The sequence below is a fragment of the Ciconia boyciana genome, chromosome 2 (assembly GCF_034638445.1).
Source record: "Ciconia boyciana chromosome 2, ASM3463844v1, whole genome shotgun sequence".
Classification (NCBI taxonomy): Eukaryota; Metazoa; Chordata; class Aves; order Ciconiiformes; family Ciconiidae; genus Ciconia; species Ciconia boyciana.
In genome coordinates this window covers 129,019,768-129,042,146 of record NC_132935.1, presented here as the reverse complement: position 1 = coordinate 129,042,146, position 22,379 = coordinate 129,019,768, and the positions used below count along the sequence as shown (strand labels likewise).

The 22,379-nt window shown below is 39.0% G+C and overlaps 1 protein-coding gene across 5 annotated transcripts in view; it reads right to left on the bottom strand.

The window, feature by feature from the left end:
* Nucleotides 1–22,379, bottom strand: part of TBC1D5 (TBC1 domain family member 5) — a 330,026-nt gene that overhangs the window by 14,572 nt on the left and 293,075 nt on the right. For all 5 annotated transcript variants that reach the window (XM_072854018.1, XM_072854017.1, XM_072854022.1 and 2 more), the window contains one exon: nucleotides 12,048–12,147. In XM_072854018.1, coding sequence (XP_072710119.1) covers nucleotides 12,048–12,147 — 100 coding nt within the window. The remainder of the gene's footprint in view (nucleotides 1–12,047; nucleotides 12,148–22,379) is intronic.

The following is a 22,379-nucleotide window of genomic DNA, read 5'->3' as shown; positions in this document are numbered from 1 at the left end:
ACCTGTAAACAAACATTGATACAATGAATAAAAAAATTAATTATGTGATTTCTACATTATCCAAACCCCAGTCCAGTTTGAGTCTGTGCTTTAAATATCTATCTTATCGGGATAGCTGTTGTAATTCAAAAGTTAACAAAATCCTGTGGTACTTAGGAGACTAAGGCTAAGGTCAAATATTTCTGGCTACCTTTTTTTGTTTTTGTCTTTCATCAAGATTTCATTTAGCTGACGCCAAATGCTTTCTGCAGAAAAAGAAAACATTTCTGTTTCAGTGAAGTTCTTACCAGAGGAGAACAAGAGGTGAATTTTGCAACCTGTCACCTGGCGGTCAGAGCGCTGCTGTGAGATGTAGGAGATCCCAGACAGCCATTACGTGATTCTGGATTTGTTTCAACATAGTACTAACAAACCTCTTACGTTTCACAAAATGAACTGCCATACCCTAACTGTACTCTTGAGTAAGCCTCAGAAATACCAGAGCTGTCAAACCAGTTGCTCTCTTCAGAAGTCAGCAACATTATCCACTATTATGGCTGCCCTCAAACAAGACTCACAACCCAAGGGATGCCTTTTATATAATCAATTAGAATTAATTTTGGGTACTTATTGTCAAATGAGCAGATTCATTTAAGTTTGATAGATACTAGATCAGTAGATCAATAACTACTTCCTCAATGAGACTGTGATCAGCTGCCTTGAACTTCAAAGCCAACTATAACTACACAGGAATAACATGCAAATGATTGCATTCCTGTTCTTCTTTCCTACAAAATATAGAAAAACAATGCATCAAGTAGTGATTTGGGTAGAAACAGGCTAGTTGAAACAGCTAAGAATTAAGATGAAATGTATTTTTCATTTCTTGCTTTTACAGTTATCCCAAGTTGTAAATAAGTTCACATGCAAACTCCCTGGAGAAGTATTTTTTAAAAAAATCAAGATTTCTATTTCCTCTCCCTAACTTAATTTCTAACATTTAAACTGAAGACATGCTATCATCCTCTGTACAGAGATGAAAGAGGAAAATAATCCACAGCAGCTCCTTGCAGGAAAATTAGAGAAGGCTTATGCTCTTTGATGACTGAACTGCTACATATTGCATGATGCTGTGTGCACTCACTGCTGAGTTCCCTAGCCAGGGAAAGGGGTTGCTTAAAACTTTCCTCTCTGAATGTGGAAAAGCTGTTAGGCTTGGCCTAATTATTTTAGAGGCTTATTAAGTAAACTAACTTTCACTGAAAATTTTGCATGCATTCAATACAGATTCTGCAAGAAACCCACCCAGAGCTGCGTGAAATGAGTGGGAAAACTAGTCTGCTCTAGATAAGGTCCTCTCTGGCATCCCTTCATGCTCGTCCATCTGGAAGACAGACCTGCACCTCTTCCCTTCCACCAGAGAAGCGGGAGACAGGCAGAGCTACGGCCCTGCAGGATGAAGGCACAACACGGACTTAACTTTATACTGACACAAAATCAGATGGAGGTGGAGAAAACTGAACCTGGGAATAACTTTAATGTCCTTGTTCTCTTAGGTTCTTTGTTTCCTCCTGTACTGTTGCCTTTTTGCAGTGCATCTCTGTCTTAATGGTTTCTATTTTAAGCCGATCTCTGTGGGGCCTTTCCAGGAAGATGACTCCTGCTGAGGAGCTAACCCAAAACAGCTGCAAACTTTATTATGAACGCTGCCTTTCTACTACTAGGTCCTGATCAATGACTTGTGAACAATCAACAGTGCCAGAATCATGTTAAATCAACTTTTTTCACCCTTGCTTTCCACTACTGAGAAGACAGCTCAAACTCAGAACGCAAAAGTACCTTCTCATTGCCAAGGTAGGCAGCAGTAAGGGGAGAACTGAGTGTATTACTTCACCTCCTTATTTTTCCAAAAAAGGAAAGCAAAAAAATCCCAAGGTTCCCATAGATGTCAAGGCACAGTCAACTCTCTGGACTCATATTCCAGTCGTTTTGTATGATTGTTTTTATGAAATCAAGGCTTACAGAAAATGCTTCCAACATTTCCTGCACTAGCAATAGCAAGACTGCTTTTTCACTAACATTAGAGGGCTGGAAGGATGGACTGAGAATTTAGTTTCTGATAATCAATTTTTCTCTCTTGTCACAACACATACTTCTTTCCTACCTGAACTTGATCAGACTTTGAGCAGGAAAACATGCTCTCTCCTTAAAATTGGACAGAAAATCTAGAACTTAACAGTGGTTTGTGGCCTTTCTAGAAAGACTACAATGTATGACATAATGATATTGCGGTTTAATAATGCAGCTCAGGATGTTTCCAAATACTGCATTTTCTTTCCAGCATTAAAAATACAAATGAGAGGAGTTAAATTTCCTTCTCAAACAATAGAGTTCGTGATCTAAGTGTTGATGAAGGCAACGCCACTAAGTAGCCTAACTTTCATTTATCTATCTCATTGTGAATGTCAACTCTTATTGTAACAACTACCCATTATATTAAAAGCACCACTCAGCAACATTTGAGTGTTAAAGAATGTAAGGATCTTAAAAATCTGAAGTATTAAATTCTTTGTGAAGTATTGTATTCTTTAAAACATTTATTTTACTATAAATTATGTATTTATGTAGTATATATTTCTGAATCATGTGTCATGTGTGGATCACCAACACTTTATCAATATTTAATGTGTGGTAATGCTTGTGACATCAGAAAAATATGTGGTAAACAGTCACTAACCATCAACTCACAGCAATGCACAGAATTCCGGATGTACAGAAAATGAGGTTGGTAGGGTCATGAAGTCACTTTGTCCATCTCTTGCTCAGAGGCAAGATCAACTCTTAACTATGAACTCTAATTTACACATGATAAGCAAATCATGCTTAACATATAGCTTATGTCCGCGTCAGTGTCAACGTGTACTGGGACAAGAGTGTATTCCCAGACATCCTGTGCTTTCAAAGAGAATATAAAAGAGTACAGACACTGTGCCTCCCATGGCAGGTGATCAGAGCGTGCTCTTCCCATCCAGAGCTAATTTTTTTTGAGAAATTTTGGCCCTGATGGTGATGATAGACTGTACCATCCCACACTCCTTACATGAATGTACAGTGCAGACCATTGTTAAGACAAATATTATCTGTGCAGTAGCTATCATTTCATGTGCTCCGTATTCCCCAATCTACATTCTGCTCACTAAAACTCTTTACCCATGACTGCAAACACCTACTAGGACCACCAGCCTCTGAGCACCTCCAAGCAACATATTTTTATTAAAGTTCAAAGCAAGTTTTTTTCCTCTCCTGCAGAATTGCTCTCTTCCTGTTGCTGTTTACATTCACTAGAAATAGAAAAATTACTCTGGTGTGAAGTGACAAGCAAATGAGAATTCGTTCTGCATAAGTGACAAACTTAATAGCCGTAAGAAATTGAAACCTTTCCTAAGGGGAAACTATACATTTTCACTTCCTTACGATCGAAACACTTCCTTCAAACGGCAACAGATTGCAGACATTACACCTTAAAATTGCTATGGTTGTGTGAAAGACAGTTATTGTAGATCATGTAGAGATTTCGAAAATGTAAGGTTTTCTACTTCTTGTATGGCTGAACTCATTAAAACTGTTTCTGATTTTACAAGCAGAATGATTTACTCAAATACCACTGTGGTAAATGCTACATAAAAACCTGGATAGATTGAGAGTTTTGAAAACAAACATCCATAAATGCCTGAAATTCCATTTAAAACATTCTTAAGGGATTTTCTGTGATGCATGTCATATATAAAATAAATGACAACAAACTGTGAAAGCTGTTTTTAAAGCTTTCTATGAGATAATTTTCCCCAGTATAGAATTATGTTATCTCAACCTGTGTTAATAAATACTTCAGAATATATCACTATGTATTCTCCTTTAATTGATCATTGTTTAGAGTTTTCCTTATCTGTATGAAAAAGACTGTTGTAGTTATTAGTTTCTACTAGTGAAAAAAAAAAAAAAAAAGATATTGTGAGCCCTGAGACATATTTGTACCACTTATTCAGAAGTCCTTAGGAGTGGATTACTGACAGTAGTGCTGGATTTGTGCCGGCATTATAACTGAAAAGCAAGTCAACCCAAGCTGTGAAGTGTGGTTACATTCACATTAATAAAAATAACTAGAAACACATGTTAAAGGAAAGTAATTTTCCTCTGTTGGCCTTAATTTTGTTCCCTGCACTTTTGAATGTCTTGTGCAGTTTCGATAAATGTCCTGATTTTCTGTTTGCTACCTCTGTACAGTTTTGAGTCATGCTGCTGCTCTGTTCTGAAGATGGGGACTTTTCCATGTCACCATCTACTTACTGCAGTCCTCTTCAGTGAAAACAGTTGTCTGGGATCATTCAAGTAGCTCTGTGCCCTTCCTCTAATGATGACATGTATTCTGAACATGAAAGGCTGAATAAAGTGTGAAGAGCAAAAGAAACGTATCATATATGCCTGTGCTCACCTGGTTGGTTACAATATAGCTATAATGATTTAAATTAAAGGTGGATCTTGAAGAATGTAATAATAAGCAAAACAGTAACTATGGTAAGGTTCAGCTATAATAATACCAAAGATCTTTATGGAAATAATGGGGGAAATTAACAATTCAGTCATGCCAGAATTTAGCTGCTACCAAGGTTTTACTCCTCTAAAGCTGACATCACAAGAGAAATCACTGCCTAAGAGATGCTGGGAAAGAAAGGATGGATTGTCAGTGGCCGCCAGCAGCAGGGAGATGTTCACCACACAAATGGAAGGAAGCAAGAAGCCGATGGAAATAAACACTGTGACAGGAATTTGCTGAAACTTGCAGAGAAAGATGTTAATTTAGGTAATGACGGGGTGTGTAAGCTTCATCATTTTAAATCTCCTTTTCATCCAGACTGCCAGGATGAAAGGGTTTGTAGGTGCCTACCACAGTTGGACTTTCAGGATTGACACAGCTGTAGGAAGAAAGTAGCTCTCTATCAGCTGAACTGTGTGTTTTTGACCTTAAGAGTTACCCTCAAGAGACAAAAAGGTGGTTTAAATTCATGGGGCATGAAGAATTACACTTTTATTCTTCCTACATATATATATAGCATATATATATTCAGAAGCGAGAGTCTGAAAGTTATGCTATACAACAAATATTTGTTTCCTAGTAACCATTTCTGTATTCAGTTTAATACATTTGTTAATGTTCTTTTTTATAAGCTGTTTTTATAGGTTATTTTACATTGTTATTCTTAACCAAAGGGGCAATCCCCTTAGACTCATGGGGCTGTGTTTGATGTGGCCTTTTTTACTTATACCATTTCTAATCACACTGGGTTTATAAACTATGGATTATTTTATTTATGTCCCAAGCATAAGAGAACTAATTTAATGCACTTACTACCTCAACAAATGCTAAAATATTTAATTTCAACCCAGGGAAGCAGAATAATTTCCATTTCATTTTATCCTTACAAAAATGTCATAACCTTTCATCTCATCACATGATACATAAACCAAGAATTCAGTACTATCTTGCATACATTTTACAAGTACTGCATCCAGATCTATATTGGGCAATATATCAGCTCCCAAATAATGAGCAACTAAGTCAACTTTCTCCTCTCCCTCCCCCACTGCAAATGATCTTTATAATGAAATGCATCCTTGTAACAGTTGCATTCACTGTTAAAGGAGGGATGGATGAAATCAGTCTAATTAAGCCTTTAAGGGTGCTATTTATTTCAGACAATAACTAAAATTATACTAGCAACTATATCCTGTAAGTTTTTATTCCTGTATTTTTATATTTTTCCCTCCTTGTGCTGTGTTTGCAATAATTGCAGTGAAAAGGTGGCCTTGAACTGTGTTTAATGAGTCTTCCAAATAATATTTGCTGGGAGATGTCAGGCAGTGTAAGTCTAAGTGAATCTCACAACTGCCAGCATTGCCTGATGGCTGTGGCAGGGACATGTCCTGTGATCCCACCCAAAGAGCTCTCAAAAGCCAGGCTTTCATTTTTTTGTTACTGTGATGCCATAACTTCTGGGCATTTTGTAAATATGTACAGTTACCTACAGGCTACCTATGAAAGCCGAGAGCTGGCATGTCATTTCAGTGGCAGAATGCTGGTGGTGTTTAGAAGAAAGGGGGATGAAAATGTCATCTTTCCACATCCCTTCCATAATCCACACTAGAGGGGCAGAGATGTACTGGAATACTGGTGAAGGACATAGCAACACACTACAGATAGCAGAAGTCACATCAGAAAACGCACTGTAAGGACAACCCAACCAGCCCTGTACGGGTAGCTCAGAGAAGGATTTATTTGCTTTGGCTTAGCGGAGCCAGCATGCTTAAGCGTAAACTTGCTAGATGTGGGTCAGACCTGAGAGGTTTTTGTGATGTTGCCTCCAAGACAAGAAGTGATTTAAAAACCTGGATATTGAGCAGTGTATTTCTGAGACCCACCTAAATGTCTCTCTAGCAGCTGGCTCAAGTTTGGCAGTACCAGTATGAAGATGAAGTTAATAAAACCAGGCAGACTTATGTTACTTCTGTATAATTGGGTACCTTTGCACATATTTCTAAGGTGTTGTGCAGAACCCTGTGAGCTAACTCTTTGCAGAGCTGGTGTGAGTCTGCAGGGCTTATTAGCTGAGGCTCTATGCTGTGAGAAAGCACCTAAATTGCTTCTGAATCTCAGCTAGCTGAGGAAGCAACCTTCTGCATTTACATAGTGCTGCCCTTAAGCAAAAGCCAGTGTGGAATGACCTTAGTGTCTCTACTTTCATAACCTGACAAATTGCCCATCAAAAAAGAATAGTTTCTATATAAAGATCCCCACATCCAAGTTAATACTGAACCAATGTTCCTTTAAATTGCCTCTCGTGAAAAGGACTTCCTGTACTACATGTGTAATTATTTGGTAAACTTTCACATACTTGGAGGTCTGAAACCATGTCTGTTGGAAACGAATGGTAGGTTCTTCTGTCTCAGAGAACAGTGATAGCTTGGTTCCTGTCCCTTATAAAGAGACGACATTTTAAAATTCAGCACTTTTCTCTCTGGAACAAAACTGGCAAGCTCATAAACATCCTTCACAATCTCTCATATTAGTACTTGCCTATGGAGGATTGATGCTTCTCCAGGGTTTTGATTTACTTTTTGTTAAGGGGCTGTGCTTTAATCCTGGGCCAGTGCTGACATGCTCTAAACCCTAAAGATACTAGAATAGCAGATGGTGTCAGATGGCAGTGTCATTAACTGGTGTCACCTGAACTGCCATTTAACAGCACTGTGTTGGCTTGAGCCTGGGACGTAATGAAGCTTTGCTCTTTGAGACCCTCCAGATTGACTTCATGTTGAACTAATACCTCAAACTCCGTTCCATGTCAAATGTGAAGGACAAGTGAGGAGCCTTCCAGTAGATACAGAAACATCTGAGTGATGTTTGGGTGCATGTCTCTTAAACAAATTATTCAGGATCTGCTCTAAGACATCAGACAGAGGTCACATTTACCAGGGAAAATCTTCTTCTGAATGCGCTTGCTAGCTTGATGCTTTTCTTTCCACATAGTGAAAGAAAGGAGGAAACAATCAAAATTCTTCAAAAAGTAAAAAACACTATGACAGGTTATAATATTGTAATACTTAACTGGTATATTATGGCTTTCTGAATCATTGAGCCTTGAGGTATTTATGTGCACTAACAGAACAGTACCTCAAAGAAAGAAAAATGCTGAAGAACTTTACCATATAACTAAATGCACCAGGGACAATATTATTTCCTGAAAAAGGCCAGTGTATGTGAAAAAGTAACATCAAGAAAATGTATCTGTGATGATGCTGGAGCAGTAATAGCTATGGCAACTATACTTTTTCACTGTCAGCTGAGTAACATTCTGCATTTATATTGCAAACAAAGCCGCAGGACAGGCTTACAAGATTGGATGTATCTTCATTTCGTTAATGGAAAAATTGAACACAGGATTTTTTTTTTTTTTGAAAGCTATGACAAGCTTGTGAAAAAGATAGTAATATCTGCTTTCCTGTCTGGCCATTTTACATATAAAAATTTCAACATTTGTCCTTAGAGGCATTAAAAGGCATTCCACCTTAGTTCTTCAGTGGTTAAGGGAGACAGGGAAGAGAAGTAAAGCTCTTTCTAATGCACAGTCCTAAGAAGGAGACAAAGATCACAGAATGACTTTCCTCCATTTTCATAATCAAAAACCTATTTCTAATTTCTACACATAGCACTAAGTAGTAGCATTTCGGCACCATCATTCATTCCCATGGTAACATCCCCTGATATTACAAGCAGTTAATTATGTCATTGCTGTGTGGTACACTGTGTGGTTTATTTACGGAAGGAGATAAACATTTAATGAAAGCATCTTTGAATATATGAACAAAATAAAAACTACCGTTCTATCCGTCTGGTCTTTCCTCATGCTTTATGCAAAGAAAATGCGGTATTAGCAGAGATCTGCTGAAACCTATAGAAATACAACGCTCTTGGTAAAGAAATGTAGTATCATCATATGGCAAAGAGGAGAATTCTGCCTGAGATTTTAACTAAACAAAATTATTTTCTAAAAAGACATAATATAAAAATATACTTGGTATAACTGGATTTGATATAAATAGATTATAAATTACTAGGGATTCGAAACAGAATAGATGACTTCATGGTTATTTTGATAATTTCTGAGCTACAACCCATGACATCTCTGTCATGAAGTAACTGCCCCTGACTGTCATCAGGATTCCCCTTGTAAGGGAAAGAACCTGAGAAAAGACAGCCAAAAAATTCTGAATTGTTTCACTGGAAACCACAAAAAGAACATTCTATAATTGTTTGGTGCCAATTTATAGTGTCAATTAAATAATTCTGTGGTGAATGGTCACTGGATATGCATTTTTATAAGCTTGAATTAATATTGCTTTGTTAAAAAGTGACCTGCAAATATAATGCAGTCAATACAGGGAAAAGAATATTGGTTGAGTAATAAGGCCTGAAAAAAACTGTTTAAAATGCAAATTTAAAAAAATATGTTTTTTTTTAAAAATAAGAACCATAAACTTTATCAAATTTAAAAGGCAGGCCTTAGACTAAAAAACAGACATTGATAATTCTTAAAAATGTTGTCTAACTCTCTGTTAAAGGAATTAGTTCTGGAAGGCTTCTCAAATTTTATGTATCCATATGTTATTATCAATAATTTAGGTAACTATTAAATGTATGACTGCTAAGTCTGCAGTTAGGGTGGTAGAAGAAAACAGAGTGCACTGCAGAGTTACCTGAATTATTCAGCTAAAAAGCCGAATGACAAGAATTGAATTTTAATATATCAAATGGAAGGAACACATACGGAAATAAACATTTCCTGATTATTCCTACAGGATAAAATCCTCTCTTTAGAAAGCTGTGATTCATGAAATTTTAAAGGTCATAATGGATTATCACCTCAACCTATCACTGTATCAAAGTGCACTAATGTGATGCTGCATTGAAGATGTTTAAAGAGAGGAATGCCACAGAAGAGTAGAGGGATGACCTTCCTTTTGCTAAGTAACCACTTTGCTGAGCCCATTGCTGGTACAGCATATCCTGATCTGATTAACCCACTTCAAAAGGCGTATGAAAACCCTGAAGAATTGAAAGGAAAAGCACAAAAATGATCGGGTCTAAAAAGCAACCCATATAAAATTAATCTTAAAGTGTCCTACCTAGCAAAAAAAGTGTTGAAAGATTACTTAATCAGCGTGTATAGGTAAGTTAAATGAGGATTTTCAACCTTGCTATCAAGAATGCCACAAGAGCCAAAAGCTGGGTGGTGAAGTCAGAAAAATTCAACCTCACAGGAAGAAGTAATATCCTTGAAATTACATGTCCCGACAGATTACAAGAGGAGTGATATAACTCATCATTATCTGCTCTGTGGTCTCTGAAATGAAGCAATTTTCATGGGTAAGAGATACCTGGGGGAGAATCAGACCAGGTGCAGTAGCAGCCCCTGCTAACTTTTCCCTTAACCCAGAAATGACCAGATACGCTCTGAGTTTTATTTTGCTGCCACCCTCTGAAGCCCCAGGCAGTGGATGGACACTGGAGATAACCCTCAGGGGGTGTTCTGTGATACTATAGAGAATCCATTTCCTTGGACAGCCTGCTGGCATGTGCTGCTCAGATCACCGGGATGAATGTGATGGACAGACTTCAGGTCAGAAGGAATTTTGCACAGGTCAGACCAGCAAGAATCCTGGTGGTTTTTCTCCTGCCTTCCCATGGATCATCTACTGGCTGATTTGGGGATACCTAACCTCATCAGCTTGCTACAAGTACAGAAGCTGTGAAGGTTGGTGGTATCTTAGTCTCATGCTCTGTTTATTGCGCGTAACTGTTAATCTCTATAGGATTTAAATGAATGAGTGTAACCCAAATTTATACAGTTAATAGCCCATGATGTTGACAAGATGCATGGGAATATTGTGAAGAAGTACAGGGAGTGGGACTCGGAAGAAACAAGGCTGGAAGGCTCTGAGAGCGTTTCAGGGGTGCCATGATGCACCCAGTGTACCCGCAGCCAAAGCTGTATAGGGGGTGGCTTTCCCTGTCCTGTGAGGCTAACAAATGGCTCCACGATGTTCTTGGGAGACTACTGGCTCCAAATGTTTTTGTTTCTTATATATTTGGGAGTAAGAGTTTAACGCCTGGATATTATCACAAATCTTTTGCTCTCATTTCATGGATCCAGTGCCGACAACCGGACTACTTCAAGTATCTTTGGTTTTATTCTGATCTCTAGCCTAGAGCAGTTGCTGGGGAAATGCCTGTTCTTGAACTGATACCCCTGCTAAACACTCCTAGCCTTCTTTCCTCAGGGAAAGACACTTCGGCTTTTCTTCTTGACATAGTAATCTTTCCCCCATCATTTCAGTAGCTAATAATTTATCCCTTGCACTTGCTTCAGGTCTCATCATTGCTCATGTACCCTCACAGAAGCAATACAATACATCAGACTAAAGCTGTTGGGGTTAGAGGTTTACACTTGGCTTTTGAAGGCTGTGATTCCAAACTTTCAAATAACACAGTATTTATAGATTTTCCTAGGCTCGTAACAGTGGCTACTAAAACACTCGCATAAAAGAAAATGAAAATACAAGTATAATATGGCTTACACATCTGATCTTTTTGACCTGGCAAACTTAGGTATCATATACTTAGTTCTACCCACTGAAATATTCAACTTTAATTTATTTTGCTTAGATGTTGCAGGCTATAAATAAACCTTAAAATTATTGCAGTTGTGCCCTGATTTCTTAACAACAGTGCTTTTTCACGTAACTAAATATACTAACTTTTGGAGTTCAGTTCAACACAGTTCAAAAATGCTGCTTTTATCAGAGCATAGCTAAGCATATTTACACCTGAATTGATTGAAGCTTTTTGTTTACTTTCTGTGATTTGTCTTGGCAAGATATAAGTTGAATTTTAGATTGGAGTCTTTGCTGATTCTGTTCTCAATGTATTGACTTCTATCTTACTATATTTCTCCTGGTCTGAGCAAAATATTACAAACTAGACAGCCTATAGTAACACATTTTTACATACGGAAGGTGATCGGCATAGATTGTGACGATGTTACATTTAATGAAAGCATATGAATTTTATACAACTATCACTGCATGCATCAAGTATCATTCTGGGACTGTTCAACTGCAAACGGGCTTAAAAAGTGTAAGCTCACTGCTGTGAGCTCCAGCCTGTCTCTTACAACACAAGAAATCTGAGGAACAGACAAAGGGCATCTGTGCCAAAATGCCTCTACTTTTTTTTTAGCATAATCGGTGGCTATCATACTCCCAAAAGTATGACAGTATAAAGATACAGTGTTAGGCAGCATCTGATGAACAACTGGGTACATCAATTCAATCTTCTTCATGGCTTATAAAATAATATGCAATGTACTACATACATATTATTTTAGTTCTAATACAAACATGAAAAGAGCCTTTGCAAAGATTTGCAGGTTAACGCAGGGTACTGCACTTACCAAGGTGCGTGTTCATCATCTTCGCACAATATTTGCACATGGCTTCCAAGTCATTTAGTTGTCCTTGTAGGAATGAAATCTGGGCCTCCAATTCCTCCTCCTACAATTAAGAGATTATTAGCATTAAACCCCCCCAGCTTTCTGTAATAGGCAGTAAAAGTGGTAAGCTAATCCTTGACATGCTTAGACACCTTCTAATTTTTCCTATTCCTTTGCTCTTGAGAAAATTTTGGAAATAAAGAGAATCACCTTCCAACTGTATTTATTAAAAGAATTTTAAATGCTTTTGTCATTTCATGGAAATAGGGTTTGGTTTTAATGTTTCAGTGTTTATGAATACTACTCTTTTTCTTTCTAGAGAGTCAAATAAAAATCTGTCTACATTGATCCAAGAAAGGTGAACAATTCATATTTCTTTTACAGATTAGCTACCTGGTTTTGCTTGTGCAAACACAGTACCACAGCAATGGCTGAAAAACCTCACCAAATGAGAAAAATTCTAATTTCTGGTAGAGTAATTTCCACAGCAATTCCTTTGAAACCTCTGAAAAATTCATTTTTTTATTTTCAGGCATATATTTCACGAGACCTTATACGATACCTCATGGATGCATTACTGCCATATATTTTGGCATATTTATTTGAGTAACACATCGTGTTCTATCTGTATAAAAAACCTGCACTTCTATGGTCAGCCAACTGGACTTCCACACAACATCTTAAGTAATATTTAGGTGAAAACTATTTTCAACTCTCATACTCTAAAGCAGTTACTTTAAATTACGAAGTTATGCTTAATAAATATGCATCAAATGTAATTTTAAAAAATAATTTAAAAAAAGATTCTTGATTTTAAGGCCTAGGAGAAGCATTATTATCTAGCCACATGCCCTGTCTGAGCAATGGGAACTACCTCAGCTAAGAATTTATCTTTGAACTCCTTTCTTTGCCAGTATACAAATGCATCCAGTCTTGACTTTAAAGACCATACTGCAGAGAAAGTTCACCACTCCTTTGGAAAAATTCCTTCAAAGCTTAGTCACAAACAGTATTAGATAGTTTTTTGTTTTTTTAAGCATGCAGTTGAATTCAAGATATTCAGACAAAGGCAAAGCATCTTTTTAGCCTCCTATTTTTCTTAGTAGTTTTGCAGTTCTATCATACTCTTGTTTGATGGATATTGCTGAACATTAGGGTGTGAATTACATTTCAAATGAAAATACCCAAAACTGATCAGCAAGAATAAAGAGAATGAAGCAATCTTGATTTATCTTAAAGGTACAAGTGATCTTAATCTCCATCAGAAACTGAGTCAGAGCCAAGCAAAGGAAACTTTGCACTAATATAGCATATATCCAAAAGCAACTGATAAATAAAAAGAGATTTAACAGTAGCATTTTCAAGACCTAGCAATATCACTTTTTCCCTACACCCTTTTTTCTCACACTTACAATTTACAGACATTAAACATTTTTTCTTTGCTATTTCCTTATATTAATATACTCTCACCTTATTTTATTCAATCTTATATTTTGACCACTTAAGCATCAAAGGGATTGATTTTATATTGCCAATTTATAGTTGCTGAAAGAGTAACCTCATTCAAAGCCTGCAGTTCTGTCACAGCCTATAGAAGCATATCTGCATTGATACTTCTATTCAAGCAATGTCCCTGTAGAAGGCCTTTACCTAGTACATACAGCTAGTGACTGCAAGAAATAATCTACCATAAATTTTAAATTGCTATTGCACCACAAGTGCAGCTGTAAGATAGGGAAAGGCGACAGTATTTGAGTATTTTATTATAAAATAACATAATCAAATTCTAAAATCATTAGCCAGTAACTGAAACCCTGTTTATCTCCTACAAGTGAATAAGAAAATTTAACTTCTGGTAATAAATATTTCCATGTTTTCCAGACTATTTTTTCTTATTCATGGATGAGAACCGCAGTAAATTGATCTTAAAATGCTTCTGGACAGCTCTGTCTACTTGACCAGATTCTGAAACTAACCTTTTCAACTGTACAACAGCACCTCTTCGTTTGGCAAGTGAGACCAGGGCTGAGTAAACTAAATCCGCCGTTCGTTCAGCTCATTTGGATCTAGCATGGGGAGCAGAAATGTTCAGCAGACCCAGCATTCACAAAGGAGGGTACTGTGGCTGGGAACTCACAGACAGTGCAAGAGGTTTCCTGCCAAGTGAGAAACCTTGCACAAGACTGAATGAACGCACTTGGGAGTTCCTGACTTATCTGGCACCCTCAGGAAGGGCACCAAGGAGCGCTGCCAGTGGGATGTGCAAATAAGCAAGGCAGTTAACTTGACATTTGACACGAGAGACCCAGATGTACTGTTTGCGTAAGACAACACTCAAATGGTAATGACTTGCTACAAGACACAACCCCTGCTCCTGTTGTCACCAGCAGTGCTGGGGCAACCTCTGTGCAGATGGACCCCTAAGGGTGATCTCCCTGGAGGGAGGTTTGCTCTGTTGCAGTTGCCGCAGCAGCAGGTGAGGAGCTGCAAGAAGAGGCAAATGTATTTTATTGCGTCAGGGGCGACAAACAGGTGATTGACAGGATCTTTCATGGTGTAAAAGCTTATGCAACAGACAGGGAAGGTGCAACCGAGGCAAGATGCAGTGGGAAGAAGACATGCACTCCTAAGAAGGTGGAAATGGGAAGCTTGTGACTTCTGGCAGCAGGAGGGCTGCCCAGTGGTGCAGGGCCCAGTCAGCAGAGGGGAAGAACAAGCTCCCTCAGAGGAAGAATCCAGGTTGGATGCAGTATCAGAGTGCTACCAAGAGAAAGTGATGAGTGACAGTGAGTGGTTGGTGACTCGGTTCCAGCCAGGCTCATCAACGAGGGAGGTTTCTTGCTTGCATGGAGCCTCAATTTGTGGTGTTGCCGAAAGACTGTTTGGGGTCACCTAATGTTCTGACTTTTTTTCTGCTTATTCATGTATACACCAATGACATGGTGATGTGAAACCATTTCAGTTCAAACGTGACTGTAGGGCTCCTGAGCAAGGGTGAAGGGGACAGGAATCCTGGTGGTATTTCTCTTTAATCCTATGGCAAAAGGGAAAAGCCTAGATAGCAGCAGATGTATCCAGTAGACCACATATGGCTACATATTTGGTGGCACTAGCTGGGCTTCAACTATTTTGCTTGTGGCACTCAGTTTGATGAGGAAAGACAACTTAGACGATAGGTCTACCTGGCAAAGAGAGGGAAGAACATCTTTGTGAACAGACTGGCTAATCTAGTGGGGAGGACTTTGTCTGTCCTAGAATAGGGACCTAACCCAGAAATACATGAAGAAGCAGCACATACAGAGAAGGTATCAGAAGGTCCACTTGGCTGAGTAAGGAGCTTCTTAATGAACTAAAATGAGAAAAGCACATATGGAGATGGAAATGGTGGAAATGGAAAGCACGTATATGGAAACAATGACAGGAAACAAAGGACAAGCACACAGTCATTGTTTGGGCACAGGAACAAAACTAGGAAGGACAAAACCCAGCTGGAGCTAAAATTAATGGGGGACATTAAAGGATAACAAGAAGGAATTTTACAAGTACGAAAGCAGCAAAAGGAGGTTCAAAGAAAATGTAGGTCTATTGCTTATTAAGGGAGATAAGATAATGATAGATGATACAGAAAAAGCTGCAGCACTCAATACCATTTCTGCCTCTCGCTTTATAGGCAAAGTCTGCTCCCAGACCTCTGCATGTACAGTTTGTGAAGGAGAGGGATGGCTAAGAGTTGGGGGGCAACAGGTTGGTGAATACCTGAAGAAGCAGTATGTGTTCAAATACATGGGGTTACATGTGATACACCCATGGGTGCTGAAAGAGCTGACGATGTGATTGCAACACCATAGCTATCATTCATGAAAAATCACTGCTATTACAGGACATCCTTGATGACTGGAGAAAGGTTAATTTTACATCCATATTAAAGAAAAGTGAGGAGGATCTAAGAAACTATATGATAGCTGGCCTCACCTTAGTCCTTGGAAAAATCATGGAGCATGTCCTCTTGGAATCAATTTCCAACATTTAAAGGACAAGACAATAATCAAGAAAAGTCAACAAGGATTTACCAAGAGCAAATCATGCTTGACCAATCTGGTTGCCCACTATGATGAAATAAGTGGCCATGCAGATGAAAGGAGAGGAGTGAATGCAATATATTTTTACTGTAGTTAGGCTTTTGACACTTACGTCCAAAAGCATCATCTTTTATAATACGAGAAAGTATGGACTGAATTACAGGATTGAAGGTGGGCTGAAAACTGGTCAGACGCCAAGCTCAAAGACTAGAGTTAATGGCTTGATGTCCAGTTGGTGGTTGGAAATGAGCACAGTAACCAATGGACGGCTATGAAGATACCGTTCAGTATCTTCATCAACAGCCCATATGAGAAGACAGAATGCACGCTCAGTAGATTTTCAGGTTATGCAAGATGCGGAGGTGTGGCTGCTGTGCTGACTGGTAGAACTTCAATTCAGAAACACCATGAGACACTGGAAGCCCAGGCAAAAGAATTCTTTTTGAGGTTTCTGTTTTAGAAACTTAAATAAGTGCAAAATTCTGCACCTGAGGAGAAAAACCCCAATGCACCAGTGCAGACAGGGAAGGAACTTGCTATGTTTCAGGCCTACTGAAAAGGATCTAGAGGCTACAGTGGCTGCTGAGTTGTTTTTAAACTAATAAAGTTCTCTTATCATGAATAATGTAAACAGTGCACTGGGCTACATTAGAAGGAATGTGGTCAGCAGATCCAGGAAAGTCATTACTCCTCTTTACTCAGTGCTTGTGAGCCCTCACCTTGAATAATGTTTTGGGCCTCCAGTTCAAGAAGGATGTTGAGAAACTGGAGACAGTCCAGTGCAGGGCTACTATGATGCTTACAGGTCCAGAGGACAGGCTGGGGTAGCTGGGCTTGTTTATTTTGGCAAAGAGGAGCCTAAGGAGGATCTGCTGGGAGCCTGCAACTACCTGGAGCTACAAAGATGGTGTAATCAAACCCTTCTCAGCTGTGGCAGATGATATAGAAGGGACCACGGCCCAAAATTGCCCCTTGGAAGGTTCAAATTGGTCATTAGAAAAATGTTCTTCATTAGAAGAGCAGTGCAGCACTGGAAGAGGTTACTCATAGAAGTGGGAGAGTTTCTATTCAAAGTCACTGACCTGATCCAATGTTCGTGATTGTCCTGCTCCAAGTAGCAGCTTGAGGAGAGGTCCCTTCTAATCAACATTTCTAAGACTAATCTTTTCACAGTATCTTTCTAAAATTGTTCTGCAAATTATGAATGTTTTAATGTTTTGTAAAGGTAAGCAGCAACATCACAAAGCCCCTCAGAAAAAAGGACAATTTTTTTCGGTATTCTGAAGTAAAATTCTTTAGCAGTAATAGATGAAACAACTGATTTATAGCTAGCATTGTGCAGATGGTCTCAATTCTTGTCCAGGCAGTATTCACAGTGCTTTTCTCTAAGTGCCAAGTTTTGTGTTTCACTGTGCTGAGAAAGTGAGTACCCTGGATACTATTTTTTTTTATGTACAAATAGCAGTGCTGATTTGATCTCTCTTATGCATGAACAGAGACTTATAAATTCTTTGAACATGCCAAATGTAAGTCAAAAGAAAAACATTATGGTCTATGCTTCCTTGAGAAACTGACCTTTCAGCTGATCTGACACACACAGTACAAGAAACACGTTAACAGTGATTCAAACTCACTCAGCCACAGCTCTCAAAGGTTAACCAGTTGACCACAAAATAAAAATCAATCATTTAAATAACTAACCAAAATAAAAAATCAATGTTGACTTACTGAACAACATGTGCTATAAAGCATATAAGCTCAACATTTTCTAATATTGGGAGCTGCATTATGAGGAAGAAAAACACATCAAGCAGCAAATCAAACAAAGGAATCACTGCATCAGATATGGGAGACCAAGATGTGCAAATTTAATGATGCAACCTTGCAGAAAAACAACTCAATAATACTTTTTGAAAATTTAGTCCCAGGGTCCTCAAAACTTTTCCACACCTTCAACATTCCAGATGGTATAGAGCCTGACAGATAATCAGAATCAGTAACATCTTGAATTGAATACCAGAATGAAAAGGAAGATTATTTGTGATGCCACATTGATCTACATTTCACTAACAATATAAAGCAGGCTAGTATTTATGTCTCCAGTCAAAGCAAGATTCTATTTGAGTGCCTCCATATACAAATCTCCAACTATTTTCCTTGTTGCGGCAAGACTGAATCCGCAAAAAACTTGACTTACATTTATGTTTCTCATATTCATCTTCTTATCCATATCCAGAACTTTGCTTACATTGTTACATTTCCTTTGCCATGAAAACTAATTCCTTTATGATTAATTATTTGCAATTTCTTTGCTATTTTTTCCCCCTATCCATACAGTTCTGGTGCTCTCCATTTGTCCAAAGCTCACTCTTCTCTTTTTATTACCTTTCCTTTCATCTATCTTCTCACCTTTACAAAGACAGCTATGGAAATAAATTTTTTATATCCTTCCTTCTCTCCTCAGCTCATAATGAGACCAGCAATGCCTCTACCATACCCTGTTTTTCATCAAATTTTACTGTTCCAGAAAAACAGCTGTGACTAACTGAAAGTGGTCAGCACCTTCAAGAACAGATTACAGAAAGTTTTACAGTTTTGACATTGTAATCCTATCCTTTTACAGCTCATCACTTTACAAGCTGCAATAAGGTTTGCAGACATGGGTAAGGGCACTGGAATTTAGCATCCTGCACAAGCCAAGGTCTGAATAAATATAGTTTTGGAAGAAGCCACTCTTTCTCAACCTTGTTTTTATCAGTTTAAGTAAGTTTTCTCCCAAATACATGACATACAGCTTAACACAGAAGTACAAGGGCTGGAAAACAGGGAATACGAATGCACAAAACCAGGACTGTAACATCTTTCTTTCATACTAACATTTAGTTTTCAGTCTTACAATTCAGAAAATGTATTTTTGTCTGTTTTACTCATGTAGAAACTCCAGGAAGAGTAAGGTCTGTTGTCAGAGGCTTACAATAATATACGTCCAAGCACTTCATTCATGAACACTCAGAATGGCAAAACTGCATTCATCTTAAAGCTGAATCCTTCTGAATATGAATTTAATTTGTCAGCACCACCACACTACACCACCACAGTTAAGTGTAGTGGAAAATAAACTACCTTCAAAGAGAAGAGTATTTAAAGGTATTTAAGGTGTTTAAGCAATAATGCTGCAATTAAAAACTGTGGTGAGTTGACCATGGCTAGATGCCAGGTGCCCACCAAAGCCGCTCTATCACTCCCCCTCCTCAGCTGGACAGGGGAGAGAAAATATAATGAAAGGCTCATGGGCCAAGATAAGGACAGGGAGATCACTCGGCAATTACCGACACAGGCAAAACAGACTTGACTTGGGGAAATTAGTTTAACTTGTTTACTAATCAAAATCAGAGTAGGATAATGAGAAATTAAAACTAAATCTTAAAAACCTTCCCCCCACTCCTCCCTTCTCTCTGGGCTTAACTTCACTCCCAAATCCTCTACCTCCTCCCCCCCCAGCAGCGCACGGGGATGGGGAATGGGGGTTGCGCTCAGTTCATCACACGTTGTCTCTGCTGCTCCTTCCTCCTCAGGGGGAGGACTCCTCACACTCTTCCCCTGCTCCAGCGTGGGGACCCTCCCACAGGAGACAGTCCTCCACAAACTTCTCCAGCGTGAGTCCTTCCCACGGGCTATAGTTCTTCATGAACTGCTCCAGCGTGGATCCTTTCCACGGGGTGCAGTCCTTCAGGAACAGACTTGCTCCAGTGTGGGTCCCCCATGGGGTCACAAGTCCTGCCAGCAAACCTGCTCCAGCATGGGCTCCTCTCCCTCCACGGGCCCACAGGTCTTGCCAGGAGCCTGCTCCAGCGTGGGCTTCCCACGGGGTCACAGCCTCCTTTGGGTGCATCCACCTGCTCCGGCGTGGGGTCCTCCACGGGCTGCAGGTGGATATCTGCTCCACCGTGGACCCCCATGGGCTGCAGGTGGATATCTGCTCCACCGTGGACCCCCATGGGCTGCAGGTGGATATCTGCTCCACCGTGGACCTCCATGGGCTGCAGGGGGACAGCCTGCCTCACTGTGGTCTTCACCACGGGCTGCAGGGGAATCTGCTCCGGCGCCTGGAGCACCTCCTCCCCTCCTTCTTCACTGACCTTGGTGTCTGCAGGGCTGTTCCTCTCACATATCCTCACTCCTCTCTCCGGCTGCAATTGCTGTTGCTCAGGTTTTTTTTCCCCTTCTTAAATATGTTATCCCAGAGGCGCTACCACCGTCGCCGATGGGCTCGGCCTTGGCCAGTGGCGGGTCTGTCTTGGAGCCGGCTGGCATTGGCTTTATTGGACACAGGGGAAGCTTCTAGCAGCTTCTCACAGAAGCCACCCTTGTAGCCTGCCTGCTACCAAAACCTTGCCACGCAAAACCAATACAAAAACATAACACAAAAAGTGTCAGAACCGTGTTGGAGAACAGTCCAGCCTTCCTGGTGTCTTGTCTGACGTTGGTCAATGATGGGTTGGGTAAAGTGTAATGAAAAAAGTATGTCATGATATAAACATGCAATGGTACTGCCCAGAATACTCTCCCAGGCTACGCAGATTTGCAGATCAGGGATTTCTTGAACTAGAGGTGGTTTTTTTTTTTTTTTAGCTAATAGCCTTTGGACTTTTCGTACATTAATTTGCCCAGTCACATTTTCAGTTCTTTCAGTATTCATAGTAAGAGCACTAAGGGAACATCCCCTGAGCTCTTGGCAAATTGGCAGGGCAAATTAGAAAATAACCTGATGAGGTATTGAAACATTTAGAGGAAAATAATGGGAAAAATGAGATTGATACAAGGAAATCCTGAAGCCAGGGACTTGCTAAGGGTCTTACCAGTACTTAAGTGCTTATTCATAAGATATACACAGAGTATACCTTTTGGATATTGGTAGCATTTTACATGTCAAACAAGATTCAGATGCATGGCATAAATTGCTTTTTCATTCAATTTTATGCAAATTTCCCTGGAGTAAAAAGTAGTGGTTACTGTTTCCATTTTTGTGAGAATTTATTTAGTTTTCATTTTTAATCTAACAATTAAATACAAGATGTAACCTTTTAATCTTGAACCCCTGACAGCTGAATGTTGGTTGACAACCCCATAATTTTCTTATGATCTATGCCAGCAACAGAATAGTCTACAGCATATGCTGACATTTAAACCAGAAACCACTGTTTTGAACAATGCATTACATACAGTGGAATTTTTTTTTAAAAATTATTTAGTTTAATAATTTAACTTACCTATTATTTAATTGTATCACTCATGGGCCCTCATCAGGACCAAGACCTCGCTCTGCTGGGTGCTGTACAAACATAAAGAAAAAACCCGCTTCTCTAAAGGACTTAACAGTGTAAGCCAAGAGACAACAGATGGCTGCAGACACACATATGGGGAGGACATGGAAACAATATGGCTATATTAGTCAGTCTTATAGACATGGCTTCAGCATGTTAGCAACCAAACTGTTGTCAATGGAAAGGTGGAATTTTTAGGAGAGTTTTCATAAGGCATTTGCTTTGCAGATGTTTAGAGAAAGTTTCTTCTACATGGAAGGGGCTATGAAATGATTAGATGCAAGTTCACCAAGCATATCAAAGTCAGGGATGGAATATATATTGTCACTTTTACATTGAGAATTTTGCTACTTGTGAAATGTTTGCACAAATTGGAACTATTTCACATATTAATACATTACCGTGGGAAGACACAAAGAAGTTCAGATATTGCCTTCGGGTATTAATTCCTGCAGAAGTAGAGGTTATGGAGTGATTTCCTGTGCTGAACCATTACCTGCCACTATTTCTGTGTCCCTGGGCTAGTTGAAGTATCCCGATGCTTAAAATATTTCCAAATACACCTTACTCATGTTTTGTGTTCTTCACATCCTCACAACTGCCAGGTTTTTATTATTTTGAATATACTTTCATCAATGTCAAATATTTTAAGCACAGTATTTTCAGATAAATCCTACAAACATATATTTTGTTCCTTTGGACTGCATGCACAGTGAACTTGAGTCATGTTTTTATTTTACACCCTTTTAACTCCTCACATTTTTGTTTTACACCATTTTAACTCAGACTGTTTCTACAATCCCAGGATGGTATGAGGTAGCTTAAGTAGGAACGTCTTTCTTTCCTTTTTTCTTTTCTTTTCTTTTATTTAAACTCTCTCTTAATTTCAC